The 22,874-nt window shown below is 40.8% G+C and overlaps 1 protein-coding gene across 2 annotated transcripts in view; it reads right to left on the bottom strand.

Moving 5' to 3' along the window:
- Nucleotides 1-2,420: 2,420 nt before the first annotated feature.
- Nucleotides 2,421-22,874, bottom strand: part of LOC141982809 (interleukin-1 receptor-like 2) — a 30,754-nt gene continuing 10,300 nt past the window's right edge. For both annotated transcript variants that reach the window (XM_074945207.1, XM_074945198.1), the window contains 7 exons: nt 21,366-21,528; nt 16,632-16,697; nt 12,629-12,752; nt 10,440-10,576; nt 9,621-9,764; nt 7,325-7,492; nt 2,421-3,129 (listed from right to left, as the gene is read on the bottom strand). In XM_074945207.1, coding sequence (XP_074801308.1) covers nt 2,741-3,129; nt 7,325-7,492; nt 9,621-9,764; nt 10,440-10,576; nt 12,629-12,752; nt 16,632-16,697; nt 21,366-21,528 — 1,191 coding nt within the window. In that variant the 3' untranslated portion in view covers nt 2,421-2,740. The remainder of the gene's footprint in view (nt 3,130-7,324; nt 7,493-9,620; nt 9,765-10,439; nt 10,577-12,628; nt 12,753-16,631; nt 16,698-21,365; nt 21,529-22,874) is intronic.

Here is a 22,874-nt window from a genome sequence, read left to right on the forward strand (position 1 = left end):
AACACACACTATTATTTTAGCACATTTCTAATGAAAACAGGTAAATGCAAGTAACAAAAAACAAGCATGTACTTTTGATCACATTCTTAGAGTTTTACTGAGTAAAAAATATTTGCACCTGTTTAAACCAAATGGTTACATAAACAAAGTGACTAAAACACAGAAACATAACTTGTAATACTAAACCAGGCTGATGATTTGGTTGCACTGCTATTCTACCTCAAGCAGAGGTCAGTACCTGAGGCTCAGAGAAAACCTCAAAATAAACATATCCAATTGCGCAATGCTATAGATGGAAAATATTTCTTCTGATAGCACCACCATTCCCATTCTATTCAAACAATAGTCCGGAGGTTTTATTACATTTTTCTAATTATCTTAAAAATATGTACATTAGAGAGAGAGAAAGAGAGAGAGAGAGAGATTGATTTCATTGACTAAAACAAATACAATTTACCATATGTAAAATATAGACACTGAACATTTATAAGCACAGTTCTTTGACTCAGTGATATAATTCCTTCCTTTTGTTGCTGAACCTAAGAGCACACAAAGTTCATATTTCCCCTAACCCACCTTTGATCACAGCCAATTACAAAAACGTATTGCTGCACTTCCTAGAATACAAACCATACTTATCAGACCCTGAGCAAGTTTCTTTATTAAGCAGTATTACAAAAGAATTGATCCTGCAGTCAATGCAGTGTCTTCTGTGAAGATTCATATATGTAGAGTCAATACTTCTAGGAGCTGGATTTGTTAATTTCAAACCAATTACAGATTTAATTTCAAGAGTCAGAGCCCTTCTTTTACATAGCCAACTTCTATCTGCATTGAGAGTCCTCCTTGTCACAGGCCCCTAGGCAAGCAAGCACTTACACACATGCTTAACTGTTTTTGCAAGTAGTCCCATTGTAATCATGGGGCCTTAAGCATTAGTTTCTGAGTAAAATAACCTTTTCTGGTTAATTTAGAAGACAACCGGTAGATCCACAGGTCAGTATAGTATCCATAAATTTAGATATTCGATATTTGATCTCCCAAATTTTACCAGTTTTCCCTGGCCCGCCCTACAGGATGTCATTTCTCACATGACCAATGTGCACTTTGCTACTCTTCACTTCAAGAACATGATTTTTTCCTATCATTTACAAAAATACAAATTTCCTTCCACCTGTAATCCAGTGAAAGCCGATACATTGACTAGATTGTTGTTGTAAATCCCTGTATCTTAAACATATCCCAAGCTCTTGTGGTCCTCTCCAGTGCAGACTAATTTCTTAGCAGTTGTAGTCAGAACACTTGGATAACTATACACAGACAACTCTATTACAACCTGCAAACATTAAATCCTCCGCTGTGCCAGGAAAGGTCAATGAAAATCCTGCCTCCTTTTCTCAAAAAGGTATCATTTCTAAAACTTGCCACCTCTCCTGGCCAGCAGCCTCTGTGTGGTAGTTCTGTTCAACATCAGTCTCATATGGTTAACAATACACAGCTGCTTCAAAAGGATTATATTTTCCACAAAACTGTAATAGGCTTTAGCAGTCTTTATAATTTATGCAAGAGGAAATTATACAATCAAATCCCTGCAGTTTGCTTCAAAAATTGATTCAAAACAGTACTGGAAATGTATTAAAGATCAGCTGCAACTATGGCATATATTTTCTTAAAAACAAAAAAAAACCCCCGCACTTGCTCCATTAACTTAATATTTATACCTGACCAATATTAAACACACTGCTATCAATTCTTAGATGTTGGGAGATGGAAGAGACTTATTCGATCACCTAGTCTGTCCTTCTGCCAGGTCACTGACTGTTCGGTACAGTACATTTTGTAATGCTTCTAGTGAATCTCATTGGATTAGGTTGTATCATTTTACGCATGGATTTCCAGCCTTCATATGTTTACTTTGTTCTCATTGGTGCTTGCCTCGTACCCCAAATTAGTATTATTGGTGAAGTAATTTAACATTTTACAGCTGTTTTAATCCTTTGCCCCTCTTCCAGATCATTTAAAGTATGTTCAGTAACTTTATGCTTAAAAACTAATCACCGTGGCATCTTTCAGCTGAACTGCCTCCATCTTTCAAACTGTTCATATTCCTCTAAAAATGTATTTGTTGGGACTTGAAGATCTACAATTCAGAGTAAGATGAGCTTTTGCAGGATACGCATGGCAATGTCTGATCATGCTTGGTGGCAGGGTGAAGAGAGTCTAACCTGAGTGGACTGAATAAGATAGTGATAAAGAACAGATTAATGAACTACACTTCTAACTACTGCAGTTGTATCACCTAGGATAAAGACATAATATATCACTAACAAAACTCAGAATATAAATCTGGACCCAGTTAACATAAAAGATACCTGAATGTTCATTATACTTAATCTGCTTTAATTCAGTTTTTTTTCCTAGAAACACACTGTTCAAAAAGGGTCTGAAAAGTGTCCTTTCAAAAGCTTATTTCTTCTGCTGTGTTTGGGGCTTCTTTTCTGATGTCATCATTCTAATATTGTCATTAATATAACATTGAAGGAATACTACTGTGTGTCCTGCTGGCTAGCTCTGCACAGTGGAATGATAATTAATTAGTCTTCTCTAACCTGTGAATGCAATCCTGAAAGGCTTTAAGTGAAATAATCCATTTACCATGTACACAATCAGCATTCTAATAAAATCCATCAAAACAGCATTCGAAATGGAGCTGCCCAGGGCCATTAAAGTGACATATGCCTCATCTTTCTGTGGTTTGAAAGGTGTTCAAGGTTGTTGGCAGCAAGTGTAGTTCTGAAGAAGTTGGACATCTGGATGGCATTTGGTATCTGACATTTTTCCAAAATTTTGTATTTGCTGAATAGGATTTCTCTGTGAAGTTCCCTTTCCATCTGATGGCCCCATGCTTTTGCTTAATGTATTTGATTGATTCTGGCATGTTCGTATAGTTCTTTATTTTATCTAGCTCAATCAGAATAACTTTAATTCCATCCTGGACAAGAGCATTGTACACAACCAGTTGCTGTTCGAAGATATCCTCTAATAAACTGCAACTTGATGATTCTGGTACTAATACAATTATAAGCCTTCTGCTTTGTTTAATGGTTTCATCAACAACACTGACCACAGCTGTAAAAGACACACAGAATGACTGATTAACTTTTAGCTCATACAAAAGAATCTCTCTCCCCCCATTAAAAATAGATATTTACTTTTTCTTATGTCAGCATAATTGAAGTGGCAAAACCCCTCTAATATATACACAGTTATACTCGTATAAAGTGTCTATGCCAGCATAGCATATTCCAGTAGAGAAGCAAAATAAGCTATACACACACTTTTATACACATATAATTGTGTCAACATTAGAGAGGTTTTTGGTGGCAAGAAAACCATACACCTTACCAACATAGCTATGCTGGTAACATTTTTAGATGTGCACTCTAGGCCATACTTTAATGATACAGCTGATTTTTTTGTTTTTGTTTTTAATCCATGCAAAATTACTTACCTTATAGTAACTGAAGGTTCTTTAAGATGTGTGGCCCCTATCTGTATTCTACTGTGGATACGCATATTTTGCATGCATCCAGAGCTGGAGAATTTTGAAAGCAGTGTCCGTTGGTCCGCACATGTGCCCTGGCTCACCTTGTGCCACCGACCGAGGAGATAAAGGGCGGGGTGGACCAACTGCCTCTCCAGTTCCTTCTCCACAGGGCCGTCCTTACCCATACACAAAGTACGCAGCTGCATAGGGCACCAGGAAATTTGGGGCACCAAATTTCCTGGTGCCCTGCGCAGCTGCGTGCTGCTCCAGCCCCTGCTCCACCTCTTCCCCATGGCCCCACCCCTGCTCCGCCTCCCCGCTCCACCCCCACTCCCCTGAGGACTCTGCAGCAGGGCTGGGCCTGCACTCACCAGTGGCAGGAAGTGCAGCGACCTGGACCCAGCCGTGCTGCCGGTGAGTGCTGGGGGGGTGGTTCCCACCTGCCCCCCAAGCCAGCCTTACCTCCCCGCAGAGGCTTGGTGCCAGGCCCTCCTCCCCCACGCGGAGGACTGGGGCCCCACAACCACCGCCCCCCCCCCATGGGGCGGCTGCATAGGGTCCCAGAATAGCTAGGGACGGCCCTGCTTCTCCACTGCAAATCACAGAAGATCCAAAGCAGAGGGGAAGGAGGGCAGGTAGAGGAATACAGATAGGACTACACATCTTGAAAAATTTCCAGTTACTAAAGGGTAAGTAACTTTCTCTTCAAGTGCTGGTCCCTATGGGTATTCACTGTGGGTGACTGACACGCAGTACTCAGATAGGAGGAGGGTGAGAGGTTGTAGATGGCAGAGCCGAATGAAGGACTGTGATTCCAAAAGATGTATCGGCAGAGGAGTCCTGTACCAAGGCATAGTGTCCCACAAACGTGGATGGAGCCCCTTGTGACTGCTTTGAAGCGATGCCAGAGATGCTGCTTGCACTCTTGTGGAATAAGCTCTTACCCTATGTGTGTGTGTGGGGGGGGGGGGGAATTAATCAGTCAGAGATCCATTTTGGGATTCTTTGAGAGGATATAGTCTGACCCCAGGATGTCAAGTAAAACCCCCACCCTTGGTACTAAAGAGCAACCTTCTCTATCGCTTACCACTTAAAGAGGGATTCCACTTTGTCTGAGAATCTTATCATGAGAGTGGCCCCCAAGAGGGGGTGAGGAAGGAAGTTTTGGAGGGGGAAGGGACATAAACTCTATCGTACAGACAGAATGGATGATGTTCAGCACCCATTTATTCACTGTACTCCAGGTGTTGAAAAAGAGTGCTAGACAACCCCAAAAGGTGTGTGGGAGTAGGGAGATGTTGGACTTAGTGGTCTGCAGGTGCCAGATTGCGATCTGGTGCCAATGGAGCCCTAGACTTGTAGGTTTCCTTGTCATAGCTCTAAGACATAGGACTTACTAGGTTTTCTTGGGCTGAGCTTATAGAATTGCTCGGTTTAGACAGGGCTGAATCCGACTTCTTCAAAGAGGATTTGGAAAAGGACTTAGCCTAATGCTCATGAGAATGCTCCCTACTCTCCCAACAATACCCCATCAAGGGATCTGTGGGGATAGACTTCTTTGCTCCTGAGTCAGACTTCATGGCAGGAGGTGCACTCTTTTCAGAATCAGGCTGATCCAGGCTGGGGGACTTCCCCGCCCCCAGCATACGTCTGATTGCTGCCTCATGGCATTTTCCATTAGGTGCTTCCTGTGGCAAAGTTCCTGCCCTTGCCATGATGTGGACTCCCCCAAGGCAGCACATGCAGCATTGGTGGTCATCACTGACTGAGAAGGATTGCAGAGAGGAAGCACAAATTTTTGAAGCCCAGAGTTCTGGGCACAGTCCAGTACCCAAATTGGCGGGGTGGGGGGGTGCCCTCCAGGTCGGGAGAGACTAACTAAATAACCAGAAAACATTAAAACTATCAGATAAAAACTTTAAAATTCTAGAACTATAAAAACTATTGACAGATATCTATTAATAAATAAAAGCCAAAGCTTTGGACTCTAGAGATTCTGAGCTGGACCATGGTGAGAAGGATATGGAGACGCAGTCGGTCCACCTTGCCCTTTACCTCCTCAGTCAGAGGCACGAGGTAAGCCTCGGGGCATGTGTATGTCGACCAACAGACTCTGCTTTCAAAGTTCTCTGGCTCCAGGTGCATGGAGTGAATGCGCATCCACGGTGGAATACACATAGGGGCCAGCACTCGAAGAATAATGTTTATTGCTACTTTTCACTACCCCAGATGAAAATTAAACATGTTACTAAAAAGAAATCTTTAAATAGAGAGAATTTCTTTCAGAAATATGAATTCTACAATTATAACTAGTAACAAAAAAAATCCATTTTGCTTTGTAGCCATATTTCAAAATCAATTACCTCAGAAGCAATTTTTTATTCTGATATTTTAATATAAATGTAAATGTACAGTACAAAATAAGAGCACGTTAACAGTGAAAAAATGTCTTTTCTATCGTAAGCAAATGGGATAGTGCAGAAGTATTAGAAAGAACAAACATCCAGTACCAACTGGTGAGGTTTTATTGTACTAAAACCAATCAACTTCTTGATGTTCTATATCATACCAGATCTCTCGCTCTCTCTGAGATCACTAGCAGATTAGCCTTTCCTCCCTCCCAGAGCACTGCTCTTACCTTTAAGACCAGGAAAAGTGGAACAAGAAAAAGTTGCTCCTATGATGCCAAAAACACTCTATTCTGAACTCTGCCCATAGACACGTTGCAGAGAGATTTAGGAGCAGAGTGCCACCTAGTGGGAGATGTGTAAAGCCCATCACATGGGAACACAAGCAGCAGCAGCCTCATGTTATCTACAGGGTATGGGGAAAAGGTGAAGTATGTCATAGGGAAAGGTGAAAAGGGTAAGTGGAAGCAAACTTCACTGAACATTCTCAGAAAGAGGCAAAGATACCCAAAATTTCAAGGGTTTGTCTGTATTGTGGGGCAAGTGGGGCCAGCAATGAAGTTCCCCCTACAAACAAAACGGTGCAACTGAAGGATCCATGGAGGAGATGAAAAAATGAAAGGGAAACATGAGATGGGGGAAGAGGAAATAAAGAGAGAAAGGAAAATCAAATCTGAAATGAAAGGAAATGAGGAATCAGGGGAAGACTGCAGAGGAGGAACAACAGGACAAAAAACATTGGAGAGAGAGAGAAAACCAGAGATGGGATAACAAAAATATGAAACCAATACAAGAATCAGATAGAAGAGGAGAGTATATCCTGCCAGGACCAATGCTTTTGGTCAGTCACACGTAGGACACAGTGCTAGAACCAACCCTTCTTGAAGCACTGAGAATTCAGGGACTATGGGGAATGCTGCCAATACTTGACCTGAAGCAGGAATTAAGAGAGGATTGGGTGTGAAGTATTACATGAATTTTGCTTGGGAGAGGAACCCTGAACCTTCCCCTTTCTAGGCGTAGTATCCAAAACCTTTAGGCAAGCTATTCTCTTCCCTTGACCTCTCTCTACTGAAGTTCAGCTTGGAGACACATTGGGTTTTGTTGCCAAGTGGCCGCCTCTCCTCCCACTAGTAGTTCCATTCCAACCTAACTCCAATTTAAAATATTTCAGAGCATCCATATTTCCGAAATTACTATTATAAAAATTGTTGCCTTAATCTCCTGCCTCTGTGTCATGATGTGACCCATGGGACCACAGTGATGTAAAACTTTCCTACCCTGCTCTAGTATTTAAAGAGAATGATGAAAAAACTCACCCAGTTCTACTTTAAAGGCAATGAGAGAATACCATGATTTTTCATTTTACCTTTTCCTGGTAGATCATCTCTTCCAAGTATAAACAGATTATATCCACACTGTCTCTCTAAGACCTCAGGAAGCAGCGTTAGCACAAAGTTATCTGGTGGGTAGATGCAATCTACTTTGTTGATTTTTGGATACAATACATACGCATCATAGATCTTCCCATCTGAAACTGAACAAGATAGAAGCAGTGAGATTTGTAAGACAAAAATTATTTTAAAGGAAGAATATTTTCCCACCTTTTCTATTTTAAACTTTATTGCATGAGTTAATTGTTTGAATACAACATACAAATAACCACAGGTTAATAATAAAGTAATCTTTGTTAAATGCTGCAAAATATACCACCAAAATTAATCGCATTTAATTATTCAGGCAAATTTAAAAATTGCCCAAATTTACTATTTTACTACCTATCTAGAATGAAAAATACTAAGAGTTGCAGGGCTGGCTAGAAGTTCTTCACTGCTGCCTTAGCACAGTGGTTCTCAACCAGGGGTAGGCGTATCCCTGAGAGTACTCAGAGGTCTTCCAGGGGGTACATCAACTCATCTAGATATTTGCCTAGTTTAACAACAGGCTACATAAAAAAGCACTAGCTAAGTCAGTACAAACTAAAATTTCATACAGACAAGGACTTGTTTATACTGCTCTATATACTATATCAGCGATCCTCAAACTGGGAGTTCATTTCAAAAGGGTCTCCCAAGCCAGCGTTAGACTCACTGGGGCCCAGGGCAGAAAGCTGAAGCTCAAGCCCTACCATGCGGTGCTGAAGCCGAAGCCAGAGTTTTTAATTGAGATGAAACGTGGGGTATGCAAGACAAATCAGACCCCTGAAAGTGGTACAGTCATCTGGAAAGGTTGAGAACTACCCTGATTTCTGTTTTAACACTGAGCAATAAACTACCTTATCACATTGCCACCTTGTCAGCTGCAGCAGTAGCTCTTGGTGACATCAGCCTTTCATTACAAGACCTGCTCTGCAGATATAAGTATTCTGTAGTATGCATGTCTCGCAGTTAGAAAGAGTTTCCCTGCAAAGCAGAGAGCAGATAAACCTTTTTTCAGGTTTATGTTTCTAGCAGATTTACATATCTGCTTTACTACCTACACAAGCCAACGTCTGGTAGCTTACATATATAAGGCATTTCACACCCTCTGTTCAAAGTGCATCTAAGCCCAGATTTTAAAATAGCAGACTTCCTTTTTTGTTGGAGCACATTTTGCACTTTCAAAGACTGCACCCATATTTTTTTTCACCTTCAGCGAATCGTAGTTTCACATCTTACAGTTAAAATTATAATGTTTTCCAACAAGCACACTTTCTCCCATCCTGTCCTTATGCCTCATAGGAGAGCCATATCAATATCTACAAAAGTACTGCATTGCCCTCCTTCAAACCCCTCCATCTCTGTTATGATACTTACACTGGACAATGATTAGAATAGCGGTGTTCTGTGACCACTGCTTATCATGCTAACCAGTATCATTCCATTGGTACCTTGTGTTCCCCTTCACTGTTCATCATATCCACCTGTTGTCTATGGAGTCTTAAACTGTAAACTATTCAGTGCAGAGATGATCATCATTTTGCTATATGTTGTACAGAGCCTAGCACAAGAGGTCTCTGGGCTTCTCGGTACTATCACAATACAAATAAAAATGACACCACTAAGGGTACATCTTAACTACCTGCCAGATCGATCTATCGGGGATCAATTTATCACGTCTCGTCTAGACGCGATAAATCAATCCCCGAATCGACGCCTGTACACCACCTTGGCAGGAGGAGTAAGCGGCGTAGATCAGGGAGCCACCGCGGTCGACTCGCCGCAGTGAGGACAGCCAAGTCAGTCAAAATACGATACTTTGAATTCAGCTAGGCGAATAGCGTAGCTGAAGTTGCATATCTTAGTTCGAACCCCCGCCCCCACAGTGTAGCCCAGGCCTAAGATGGCCATACTGAAGTACTTCAGCATCTAAAAGAGAGGATTTGCACTCTTAACTGACTGTGTGTAAAATACATTGGAGAAGATTGTATCTGCAAAAAAGGACACTGAGTAGAAGCCCTTTTAAAAATCTGGTACTCAAATCTTTTCATCATCCATATTGCAAACACAACACAACACACAGATGGAAATTCCAAACAAGCTTGCTCATTCAGGGACATTTCCTGCATCTGCTCCCCCTTAAAAAGGCTATACAAAATAAATGTAGCTTCTTATTCACTTAAGAATTCTTAATGAATCCTGGGATTCTATGCCATGTACATTAGCTACGTGGCTATACACACCTACCTTCTTTACTCAGAAAAGGACGACAGGATTTTCGATACCAGAGCACAATGTCAACCTTGAAATACTTGTAGATTAATATGGCAACAACTATTACAAACACTGGTGCAAGGAGTCCTCCAGTCAAGTATCCTTGAAAATTTTGAACTGCATCAGCAAAGGAAAAATATGTAATATATTTAAGTGGCAGCATTGGTCAAGTTAGGAACTTTCAAACAAAATCGTGTAGAATTCTGAAATTAGAGCCCTTTTAAGCTGCCTAAAGACAGTTATAACTGTGAATAATTCATAACAAAAATCTGACATCTCTCTCCTCTTTTTCTGTTCATGAATTATCTGCAAACCAATTGTGATTTTCTTGATTGTATTCATTATTCCAAATAATTGATGACAAATAATTCTAGGTCTACAGCTTGTTTGTAAGCAGTTCATTGAAGGTATTCAATACTTGAAATTTATGCTGTCTTGACTGGACACATGGGAACACAGAACGCTTGGTTCTCTGGCTGGAGAAGCACCACTCTCAGAACCAGATGTCTGGTGCAAATTCAGAATTTGCTTTTCCTTATGTATTCTACTCCATCTGCCTTACCGCTGATGTTTTGGTGAATAATCCCATCAGTAAATCTATAGTAACTCCTTTGACATTAATTAAGCTATTCCACGATTTACAATGATTTTGTAGCCTCTTTCCTGCCCATTATCCCAAATTTTCACACACCCTTTGTCTGTCCCTTTTCAAAGTGTTCCCCTCATCTCTTTTTTAAATTAAGTCCTGGCTACGAGAGCAGTTCAGAACATTATTAAGACTGAAGGCCTGACCTGACTGTCTTAATGCAATGTAGGCTGCAACTTCACCGGCATGACACACAAACTGACGTCCATAATCCTCCTGCTTCACTTCTGTGATGCTGAGTGTCACTGTAGAGAATAAGTACCCATCGGGAAAAGAATCTTCTCTATCCAAAAAGGCAGTGAATAATTAAAAATAAAAGCGGCATTAGGCAGGTTTCTTCATTTGAAAACAAAACAGGACAATGGTTATATTTTATCTTCAGACATGTCTGAAATGTGCCTGAATCTTTTCAAAACAGACGGATATCTGGAGTCTATGATTATAAATTATCTGAATTACAGATGTACCTCGCAGCTCCAGTCAAGAGCATGGCCTCATGTGTAGACACATAGGGAGATAGCACTAGGAGCTCTCAATCAAAATAGACTAGATTTACATACATGTAAGAATCTTATTCATGCTATCATTGTCCAGTGAGAAAGACATGAGGCAATTCTATGACAGTGCTGCCAACTCTCATATTTCAAACAATTGATTTGTAAGCATATAGAGGATAAGACAGTGATAAGTAATAGCCAACTTGGATTTGTCAAGAACAAACCACACCAAACCAACCTAATTTCCTTCTTTGACAAGGTTACTGACAAAGTGGATAAAGGGAAAGCAGTAGACATAATTGAGTATGAGCCAACAATGTGATGCAGTTGCAAAAAAGGCTAATATTCCAGGGTGCATCAACACGAGTGTTGTATGTAAGTGACAGGAGCTAATTGTTCCACACTACTTGGCATTGGGGAGGCCTCAGCTGGAATACTGTATCCAGTTTTGGGAGCCACACTTTGAGAAAGATGTGGACAATTTGAAGAAAGCCCACAAAAAACAATAAAAGGTTTAGAAAACATGGCCGATGAAGAAAGGTTAAAAAAACACCGGGATATGTTTAGTCTTGAGAAAGTAAGACTGAGGTGGGACCTGGTAGCAGTCTTCAAAACACAGTCAGGGCTGTTACAAAGGGGATGCTGATCAATTGTACCCCTTGACCACTGAAGCTATGATAAGTAGTAATCGGCTTAATCTTCAGCAAAGGAGATTGAGGTTAGATAGTAGGAAAACCTTCTATTTGTATATTAGGTTAGTACTGGAATAGATTACCAAGGGAGGTTGTGGAATCCCCATCATTGGAGGATGTTAACAACAGGTTAGACAAACACCTATCTGGGATGGTCTAGGTTAGTGGTGGGCAACCTGCGGACCGCATGTGGCCTGTCAGGGTAATCCCGCTGGCAGGCCACCAGATAGATTGTTTACATTTGCACGGCCACCCGCACCTCCTGTTGGCCAGGAACAGCAAACCGCGGCCACTGGGAGCTGCAGGTGGCCGTGCAAATGTAAGCAAGCTGTCTGGCAGCCCACCAGCGGATTACCCTGATGGGCCTCGTGTGGCCCACAGGCTGCCCACCACTGATCTAGGTCCTCCATCAGCATGGGGAGCTGCACTAGATGACCTCTCAAGGTCCCTTCCCTACCCTATAATTTCTACGATTTTATTACAAAGTCTCATGATATTTGGCATTTTTCTGAAAGCCTCAGCTCATGTAACTGAATAATTTCTTGAGAATCTCAGTCTTCATTTAAAAAGAAAACATTTCTAGCCCTCATAGTTGAAGAGAAAAGCTTAAAAATCTGACCCAAGTGCACCCCAAAAACCAAAAGGCAAATAGAAAGAAGCCCAAATCTATTTTTATAGACAATTTTGCTATTTTGGAGGACCTAACTCATGATTTTTGACCTCTCAGGGTTGGAAAAAGTGCAAGTATTCTACTTTCTAAAAAGCACATGAGGTTTCCATATGCAGCTGTTGGACAGATTTGCTTCAGTAGCTCATACACTTAATTTTCAGGAATATTTTTCTTTGGGGGAAGGGGGAGAACCAATGCAGACTGGTGATGCTTGGGGGTTATAGCCCCTGAGTGGTGCCTTGCCCAGTGAACAGATTTTTTTGTAAAGCAATATGTTCTGAAGTATCCATGTTATTTTTTCTCCTAGACTCCATTGAAGTTTAGTAGGATACTAGTTGTCCAAATTGGTCTCTAAGAAACACAGAATTAGGATCCCTCCTGGGAAGCAAAGAGAGGCATTACAAACACTAAGGGTATTGTCATACATTGCAGTCAGTGATCAACTGATCTGCATTTTTATATGCAAGTATACTTACTGATTTCCCTCTTGGACTCTCCCCATAAACAAAAAATTGACTAAAGTATTATTGACTCTCCAGGATATACCAATTGAACTATCTTTAAAACTTGATACGTTGCAGTCCACGATAACACTGGACCCTGAAAAACAGCATTAGAAAATGGCCATGAGATATTGTTTACTCTGCAAAGTCATGAGATCCACTCATGTAAAGGAACATGGGAAACATTAGCAACCAACGCCAGTAAATATCTAAAGAGTAATCTGACAGAACGAAGGAGGGAGTTTGCAGAATTATGAAGATCCCTTGTCAGACCATCAGCTGTTTTACAAGCGCTAACCTAGCAAATTATAAAGAGCCCAGTAAATTAATCCCTTCAGAGAATAAATAGGTTAATTCTATTCTGAACAAAATGACCATAATTGCCTCTTAAATTTGACACATCTATGGATGAAATAATGCTCTCTCAGGTTTATGGCTTCAGTGCGAAGCTTGAAAAGGACAAAGTAGAAAATTCATAAAAGAATGAATACAAAACTCTTCCATCCACAACAATTAGGAGAGGTTTAAATATATCACAACCCTTGTCATTTTTTACATTTGGTCCAGATCAGCAGATCGCTAGGACAAAATCAGTTGCTTTTTATCCTGCAAAAATTTTCTTGAAGTGTGCTGGACAGACTCTTATTGTAGAAGACAAAACATCATATTTGTTGAAAGTAGAATTCCAGAACCACTTTTTATTATGGATGGTATAGCACCAAAAGAGAACTAAATGCTTTTTCACAAAAGTATGAAGACAAGGGCTACTCCTGGGGGAATTCTGCACCTAAAAATTCTGTACACGGTATTTTAAAATTCTGCAAAATTCTGCACATTTTATTTGTCAAAATAACACAGCATAAACACACCAGTTGCAATTATTTTTGGTAATTTATTTCAAAATACCTGTCAGCAAGTATGTCTGTAACAATACAGATAACAAAACAAAACACAAAAAAAAAAGATCCAGGAAATGTTTTTTTTTTTGACAAATAGATTCCTTAATAGGCATATTAATACAGAACTTTGAGCAATTCATTTAAACTACAACACAGAACTGTATTTCTGCACCCCACAGAAGCAGTGCAAAGACTTGGGGGAGTCGAGGGTAACAGAGGAGATGAGGGAGCAGGAAGGAGCCTCGGACTGAACTCGTAGGGTTGTTGGGTGTGGGTGGGAAAAGTATGGAACAGTTTCTTTGGGTGGGGGGATTCTTAGGGAGTTGGGGAACCTCTCCCATGCAGACCCTGGCTGACCCCAAGTCTCTCCCATTCAGTAAGGCACATCTACCCCCATCCCCATATAGCCCTCCTATCCCCCATCATCATATGGCGCTGGAGCCTCTTCCCATTCAGGCCCTGGCTCAATGCTGTCAGCCCACTAGCTCCTGAACCCAAGTCCCAGCCTGTGCTCCCCATTAGCCCTTCTGGACCCCAGTCCATGACCCTCCCAGCAACCCCATATGCCCCACTCTGGCTCCACCAGCAGGCTGCTGTAATGAACACAGCTGACTGCTAGCTGTTAATGCCAGTCAGCCAGCTGTTCTGGTGCCACAACGGCCTCTTGTAGGCAAAAGGTAGAACTGCAGCACTTCTTGGGCAGAATGTATTTACTGCGGGGAAAAAACTCTGCACGGAACATGAATTCTGAGCATGTACAGTGGCGCACCATTGCCTCAGGAGTAAAGGGTCTTGCCCTAAAGAATTCATAAGCCAAACAGCATACAAGACATGAAGCAACAAAAGCAGTGACTTTTTGTTGTTGTTGTTAATTATACAATTTTTGCTTGGATTTTATTTGTGATAAGCATTTCATTTTTTCCCATTTCTAAGATTAAAGGTGACCCACAAAGGAAAACACACAGATTTGTGCCTTTGTTGTTTCTTTTCAACAGACAAAGGTGACATGAAGTGAGGGTTTGTTTAAGGGTTTTCCCCCCCTTTTTTTTAAACATTAGAAATTCAAGTCTTGCCTGCTTTATTTTCCCTGACTCTACGAACAATTGGAAAACTGGTAGAATTATGACATTCCAAATACAAGCAACGGAAATTTGATTAAGGCCCAATCCAGTAAACACATGTGTGAAGTTACTCATGTGAATAAGTGTTTGTAGGATCAGGGCCTGAAAGGAGTGGCATTTATCCAGGCTGTTTAAAACTCTGTTATGTTTGCTTTTGTTAATATCTATTTAAGTAAAACATCCTGTAAAGATTTGAAGATCTAATGGGAAAAAAAATCTGTTAAAGCTTCGACATTCCCCAGCTCTTCACTTAAGGGCTGAGAAAGATCACAACGCACATCTCAGTCTGCAAGCGAATCCGGTTCCGAATCCCATTCCATTCTTTCCTATTCCCCTCCCCCCCGCACGCGCACACACACAGACAGGAAAGACACGACTGGACAGTCTAAAAAAGATACAAAAATGCAGGTTTGGTTAAGAACATAAGAATGGCCATAATGGATCAGACCTATGGTCCATCTAACCCAGTATCCTGTATTCCAAAAGCAGCCAGCAACATATGCTTCAGAGGGAGAGAACAGAGCTGGGCAATTATCAAGTCCAGTCCCAGCTTCTATCGGGTTTTTATTTTTAAATTTGAAAACATATTACCGGAATTTGTTTAGACTTCTCAAAGCAGGAAAAACATCACTTACCCTTTCTCCCCAGCCCCCTTTTCAAGTCCCTTTTAAAGGCAAGCCTTGGAAGGTGAAACATGAAACACTGAATCAGGGTGGGAGCCCCTGGCATTTGGGGAAGGGACATAGATCCCCCCATCCCAATTCATTAGAAAGTATTTAAGAACATAGGAATTGCCACATTGGATCAGATCTGAGGTCCATCTAGTACAGTGCTCTACCTCTGACAAAAGTTAGTGCCAGATGCTTCAGAGGGAAGTATAAGAACCCTGTGGTAGGAAAATGTGAAATAAGCTGCCCTCCACATTAGGTCTCATCCTGATCTCTAATAGTTAGACATGGGCTAAAGCCCTGAAGCATGGGGTTTAATATCCTGTCTAAAATAATTAATCATATCATTAACTGTAAAAAAGTGTGACTATTCATCTTAATCATATCATTAACTGTAAAAAGTGTGGCTCTCTCTATCAACATCCAAAACAGTTTTTGAACCTTGCTAAATTTGGGGCTCAAAGACTTCCTGTGACAGCAAGTTCTACAATCTAATTACATGTTGTGCCAGAAGCACTTAGTTTTCGCATCTGCCACTTTTTTACTTTAATCGAAAGACTTCTTCATTGTGTTAGGAGACGAGAAGGGCAGAAGCTACTACCTTCGATATAATTTATTATTGTATATACTTTTATCTGTCTTCGGGTTTTATATTGCTGCCCATCAACATGGCATCTGAACATCTTCCACACAAAATCAATAGCAGTAGTACAGTCCCAAGCAGACCATGCAGTCTCTGGCACTTTTCCCTTTTTGGAATCAAAACTCTGCTTGGAGCAGGGTGGGGTTTCATTTGCTTGTGGGGAGGACGTCTATCATGTCCCCTCTTGTTCATCTCCTTTCTAAGGTAAACAATCAAAATCTATTCAATCTTGCTTCATTAAGAATTTTTCCACATCCCTAATTTTTCTCATTGCCCTTTTCTGAACCTTCCCTTTACCCTCTTCACTGCAAGTTACTCAATATTTATGTAGGATGGTCAAAAGATATCAAGTCGACCACTTTGCAGCTGCTACTTCAGCCATGTAAGAAGCCCAGCCGGAGCCTCAGCCTTTTTAGCAATCCCAAGATGACTGACAGGAGATAGATGAGGAACCACCCCTTTACCCCCTTTAAAAAAATAATAATAAATAATAATAATATAAATGGAGCTTCAATGAATTTTGGGAAAATACAGGAAAGGTTTCCCAGACTCAAGAAGTCTGAGGACCATAATAAAGGGGTTATGGATTGACAATGAGATAAAAGACTCTCAATTTTTATAATGTGCAATGAGCCCACTTCTTACCAAGTTCCACTTCGATTGTATTGTTTCTTGGATAAAGAATTTCAGTTTTCTTCTTCAGTGGGGTCTCTAAAAATTTTAAAAAAACAAAAGCACATGCATAAATACAAAATTTTATCAGAAATAATCAAAAGTAACGGCAAGGACATTTAGTACAGCACTAGTTTAGAAATACCACTAACAAGCAGGAATGGTTTATAGATGAACTGCAAAACAAGAACACAAAACTTTTGCCTGTAGCCCTTACTGTTCCTTTGCAATGAAAAGAACCTCAAACTTTTTCAGAAAGTATGTTTCTATATGTTTGTTTTGCGTTTGCTTGTTCTTTTCTTTCTGAAGAACTTCCATAAAACAACAAACAGACCGAGAAAAGCAGGGGAAAAGGTAAAACACATTAACAGTTACAGTATCCCAAAATATCAACAACCCTTCACTCTCCCTGCTCCATCCTTATTTGTAGTGTCCAAGATAACAGTTCTCTACTTAATCCAGACACTCCCACCCAAAAAAAGATTAACTACATCAAGTTAAATACCAGAAATACTTGCAAATACCTTAAAAATATTAGTTTTGTAGAAAAATCAGAACAGTTTTCTTGTCAAACAGTTGTGCTTAATTTGTGACGGATGACAGGGTCAGCCCAAACTTATACTAATAAAACCTTTAAACTATGCCACTCCATCACATTTCTTATTCCCACAGGCCCCAGCATGTCAGACACTGTACAGGCACATAGTAAGAGACAATCCTTTCCTCTAAAGACTTTATGATCTAAACAGACAAGACAGGCATAGGGCAGAGAGAGGAACAGAAGTGAAGCAACTTGCCCCAAGCCAAGCAGCGGCAGGATTAGAACCCAGGTCTCTGAAGACCCAATCCAGCGCTACAGCTCCTGGACCATAGTGGCTCCACAAAGCATTAATTAATTATAATTCACTTTAGCATTACAATTATGGCTATACTGCTCCAGGTGTGAATAACAGTACAGTAGACACTGCTTAGTAACAACCTGGAGAACAACCACTTTTGGTTAGCAGAAACATTTTGTTAATTGGTCTGTATACTGGCAACAGGCACGTCAGCTACTGAAAACAGTTTTTGTGGAAAGCCACAGCTGCAGGAAGGTTTGCAGCCACGGTCGGAAGGACTGGGATGTGTCTTCCCCAGCTGTAGGCCCTCAACCTACCGGCAGCTGGTGCTCGGTCTGTCCCAGTGCCTCCTTCCAGGCTGCCGAAGAATATAAGAATGGCCACACTGGATCAGACCAACAGTCCATCCAGTGACCCACTATCCTGTCTTTGTGAGTGGAAGCCTCACAAACCCATCTGCAGCTAGTGCTCAGTATGTCCAAGAGCTTCCCTCTAGGGCTGCAGAGAGGGAAGGAAGCACTGGGCATGGCACCAAGCACTGCATGGCACCTCTCCCTGCATTCTCCAGGCTATGTTTTGTCCTGGAACAAGGGGACCAGGCTCAGCATGCCCCAGTGCTTCCTTCCCTGGCTGCAGTCCTGCACACATGGCTGCAGCCAGGGCTTGCCACAGATCATGGGGATGCTGGGATGTGCTGAGCCTGGGCCCCCAGTGCCAGGGCAGGATGCAGCCTGGAGAGCTCATGGAGAGGTACCGTTCAGGCCCCCAGTGCCCTCGCTTCCTATGGAAAGCCCCAGCATCCAGGCAGCAGCCCTCTTCCCCACGGCTGCCCTACCTGCGGCCTATTCTGGGGCCCAGGATCAGCACGTACCAGCACTTCCATCCCTGGCTGCAGCCCTGCAAACCTCCTTCCACTTACTGGCAATTGTCTAACAACAGCAACTTTTTGCTGAAAACAGAGGGGCTGCTAATAAGTGGACTCTATTCACATGGAAGGCTATCAGCTGACACATATTATGTCCCTGTTCACTATTTCACATGTAACTACATGTCTTTTTGTGCCCTGAAGGATCCCAGAATGCTTTACAAATGATAGCATTATTATACATATCACCGCCCCCCCCAGGATTAAGTAAACTCAGTCTTACCAAATTGTCAACCCAAGTGTTCAAAAGCAATGCACCAAAATAACTGAGAGATTGGCTTAAAAATGATATTTAAAAAAAAAATTTTTTTTTGAGTTCTTTTTATTTGCCTTCTGTTTTGGCGACCTTCAGGGTGCATTAGGGTCGCATCTTCATGTTCTTCTCTGCATTCATGAGTGTTAGAAACATATTTTTGTGCAAAAAGACAGCAGAGATTCTCACATACTCATAACTCCATGAGCTGGGGATATGAAGAAGAAAAAACACCAAATACAGCAAGTTAAGGTTGCTAGACTGCATCTCTCACCAACTCCGACCATTAAAAAAACCCAGAGGAAATAAGCTATTAAGTCATTTAAACACCCAATTCACATTCCACTCATAAGTTCCCCTTCTCAGCCTCCCTTTCACAAGCCACGTATCTCCATCTTGAACAAATGTGCAGCCTCAACTTCATCCCTGTAAGTTCAGATGTTTTGATGATTAATACAGAGTTACTGTCTGTGGCTTTCAGATGTTACATTCCATGTAGCTCTGGTGTGGCTTTGCAATGATATGCGTAAGGAAGTAAAGGAGAGAATCAAATTGCCAAAGGTGGCTGTGAGATTAGTTGTCTATAACGTTTAGGAAGAGTGATGTGAGTTGGTGATCTGCGTTAATGACTGTTCTAAATCTGGCAGTCATTTTTATATAGAAATTACAAAACTGAGATCTGCATGTGATGGTGCATTATATTTATGGTTGAAATTAAGGATGCACATTGATTGGTCAGAGTGAGGGTGGAGAGAGGTAGCTGAGGTTCAGAAGGGCAACTGATGACTGGAGCATATAGGGTTGAATGTCCTAACTGCTTATTTCTTTGTTTTTTTGGAGTTTGAGTTGATGGGAGGCACAGTCTGGTAACCTTAACTTAAAGTTAATTAAATGTTGTGTGTGGAACTTTCTAGGTGTATTTTTAACGTGTGTCAACACTGAGTTATTCACATGGATAGCTATCGGCTGACATATATTGTGTCCCTCTGCAGAGACCTAGTATCTCTCATGCTCATCTTCTCCCAACCAACTTTCACCCCCTCCCCAGCCACCCACAGAGCTGCACTCCTCTTCCGATGTCCCTTTAGCACCCCCATCCCTCCCCATGCCCCGGCTGCCCCTATACACTTCCCCCTTCATCCTGATCCACAGCACAGTCCCTCCAACATCCCTGCTCCTTACCATGTTCCTCTACTTCCCTGGGACATTCAGGTTTCAAGCAGCAATCACTGACTTTCAGTGCCTACTGCTTTTATTGGCTGCAGCTATTCTGTGCTCCTAAGACACTTTGTTGACTAGGAAACAGCAGTGACGGGCAGGGGCAGTGGACGAGAAGTAGCCAAGTAATGGGATGAGTTACTTTGACTGTGGTTTTTTATTTAAATTAATATACTAAATAAGTAAAGGCAGTAGCTTTAAAAATGTAGGGGTAAATAAACAAAGGTGGTGATTATTAAAAAAACCTCATGAAAACACTGGAGAAAGCAGCAGTTTAAATACTATTAGAAAAACTGTCAAGTGCAGTGAATACAGCACTTTAAGAATGTGGAAAAGGTAATGGCTACAAAAATAGGTTTTAAGAACAAGAATAAAGATGTATTTAATTTTAAGAAGGGGAGAAATAAAAACACAAATCAGCAAAGTAGGAAAAGGGGATCATACAGAAAAATGAATCTAACTCATCTGGCCAGATCTTCAGCTGCTGTCTTGGTCATTCGTGCTGCTTTGAGGGCCAAGGCAGCCCAAAATCTGCTCTTAAAGAGCAGTTAGAAATTGCCCTGGCATAAAACTGGCAAAGCTAACTCTGCACCATGAACTCCCACCTTACTCTGTGCGGGCAGCACCTGGGCAAGGGAAAGGTGGGGCCAGAGTACATGGTGGAGTGGTCACCTGGGACAGGGGCTTTTTCATCCCCAGAATCAAGGAAGTGGGAAGGTGGCTTTAGAGTCTTTTCCTCTCCTCAGCAGGGGATTATTTAGCCAATCAAATTGACCACTAGCTAGACCACCAGATCTTATCCCTGTTGCAATTTTCCTTCCTCCAACTGTTTCTTAAACCCAACTGTCACATCCGGTCTTAAAATCAGGACCTGTCTATGTTGAGAGTATTTGTACTGGTCCAGCTGCACTGATGCAAACCCTCAGCGTAGATGCACTTTACCAGTGTAAAACAGCTTGCGCTGGGGGGTTTGCATTAGTGCTGCGGCACCAATACAAATGCTCCCAGTTTCAAATCATGGTAAGTCACACTAGTGCAAGCCTCATTTTACACCAGGGAAGTGCATTCCCCCTGGAGTTTGCTTCAATATATAGTACCAGTGCTGTTACACCAGTACATCCATCCCCAGTTTAGAACAGGCCCTTATATTGTAAACTAATCCAGACAAGGCCTGTGTTTTCCTGTGTGTTTGTACAGCTCCTAGCACAACTGGACCCAAATCCTGACTGGAGTCTCTATTTATTTTACTGTAATACAAACAAACAAAAATAATATTAATAGTGTTTTTCAGTCTTCTAGCTCGCCCTTAAATTTAAAGTTATATAAGAATTACTAACAAATGATATCTTAGTGGTCAAATTTGGTATTCCTTTGAATCCACACTAACCAATGAATTGACCAAAACTTCTGGATTTGCAAAAAAAGTAACATTGAACTCTACAATTGCACTGAAGAATAAAAACAAGACTTACCTATAACAGTTACATAAATGTTTCGTGAAATATTATATTCTTTTCCCATATAATTATATGTCCTTTTGCATATGTAATTTCCTGAATCATTTACATTCACACTAATTATTATGAGATCTTCATTCCAATTTAGAAATCTTTCATTGTCAATCAGATTACATTCCTAAACACAACAGAAAGTGCTCTGTTAAATCACAGACAGAGAATAAGAATACAGTACTCAAAAAAATATCCAATTCAAATATTCCTTCCCATGGAATGGGGCAAGGTAATTTCACCAGTTAGGTTCAATATGAATTTTATGTTGAAACTAGGATTGTCGATTAATCACAGTTAACTCATGCAATTAACTCAAAAAAATTAATCGAGATTAAAAAAAATTAATCACAATTGCAGTTTTAATTGCACTGTTAAACAATAGACTACCAATTAAAATTTATTGAATATTTTGGATGTTTCTCTACATTTTCATATATATTGTATTCTGTGTTGTAATTGAAATCAAAGTGTATATTATTTTTATTACAAATATTTGCATTGTAAAAATTATGAACAAAAGAAATAGTATTTTTCAGTTCACCTCAAACAAGTACATAGTGCAATCTCTTTGTCATGAAAGTTGAACTTACAAATGTAGATTTTTTTGTTACACAACTGCACTCAAAAACAAAACAAATGTAAAACTTCTAAGTCTACTAGTCCACTCAGTCCTACTTCTTGTTCAGCCAATCGCTAAGACAAACTAGTTTGTTTACACTTACAGGAGATAATCCTGCTCTCTTCTTATTTACAATGTTACCAGAAAGTGAGAACAGATATTTATTTGCATGGCAGTTTTGTAGCCAGCATTGCAAGGTATTTACATGCCAAATACTCTAAACATTTGTATGTCCCTTCATGTTTCAGCCACCATTCCAGAGGACTGCTTCTATGCTGATGATGCTCATTAAAAAAAATGTGTTAATTAAATTTGTGACTGACCTCCTTGTGGGGAGAATTGTATGTCTCCTGCTCTGTTTTACATGCATTCTGCATATATTTCACGTTATAGCAGTCTTGAATGATGACCCAGAACACGTTGTTCATTTTAAGAACACTTTCACTGCAGATTTAACAAAATGCAAAGAAGGTACCAATGTGATATTTCTAAAGATAGCTACAGCACTCGACCCGAGGTTTAAGAATCGGAAGTGCTTTCAGAAGTTTTAAAAGAGCAACACTCCGATGCGGAAACTACAGAACCCAAACCACCAAAAAAAGAAAAATCAACCTTCTGCTGGTGGCATCTGACTCAGACAATGAAAATGAACATAGTTGTTTTGGATTGTTTTGGATTGTTATCAAGCAGAACCAGTCATCAGCATGGACGCATGTCCCCTGGAATGGTGGTTGAAGCATGAAGGGACTATGACTCTTTAGCACATCTGGCACGTAAATACCTTGCAATGCCAGCTACAAAACTGCCATGCAAATAAATGTCTGTTCTCACTTTCTGGTAACATTGTAAAT

This window comes from Natator depressus, chromosome 1 (genome assembly GCF_965152275.1).
Source record: "Natator depressus isolate rNatDep1 chromosome 1, rNatDep2.hap1, whole genome shotgun sequence".
Classification (NCBI taxonomy): Eukaryota; Metazoa; Chordata; order Testudines; family Cheloniidae; genus Natator; species Natator depressus.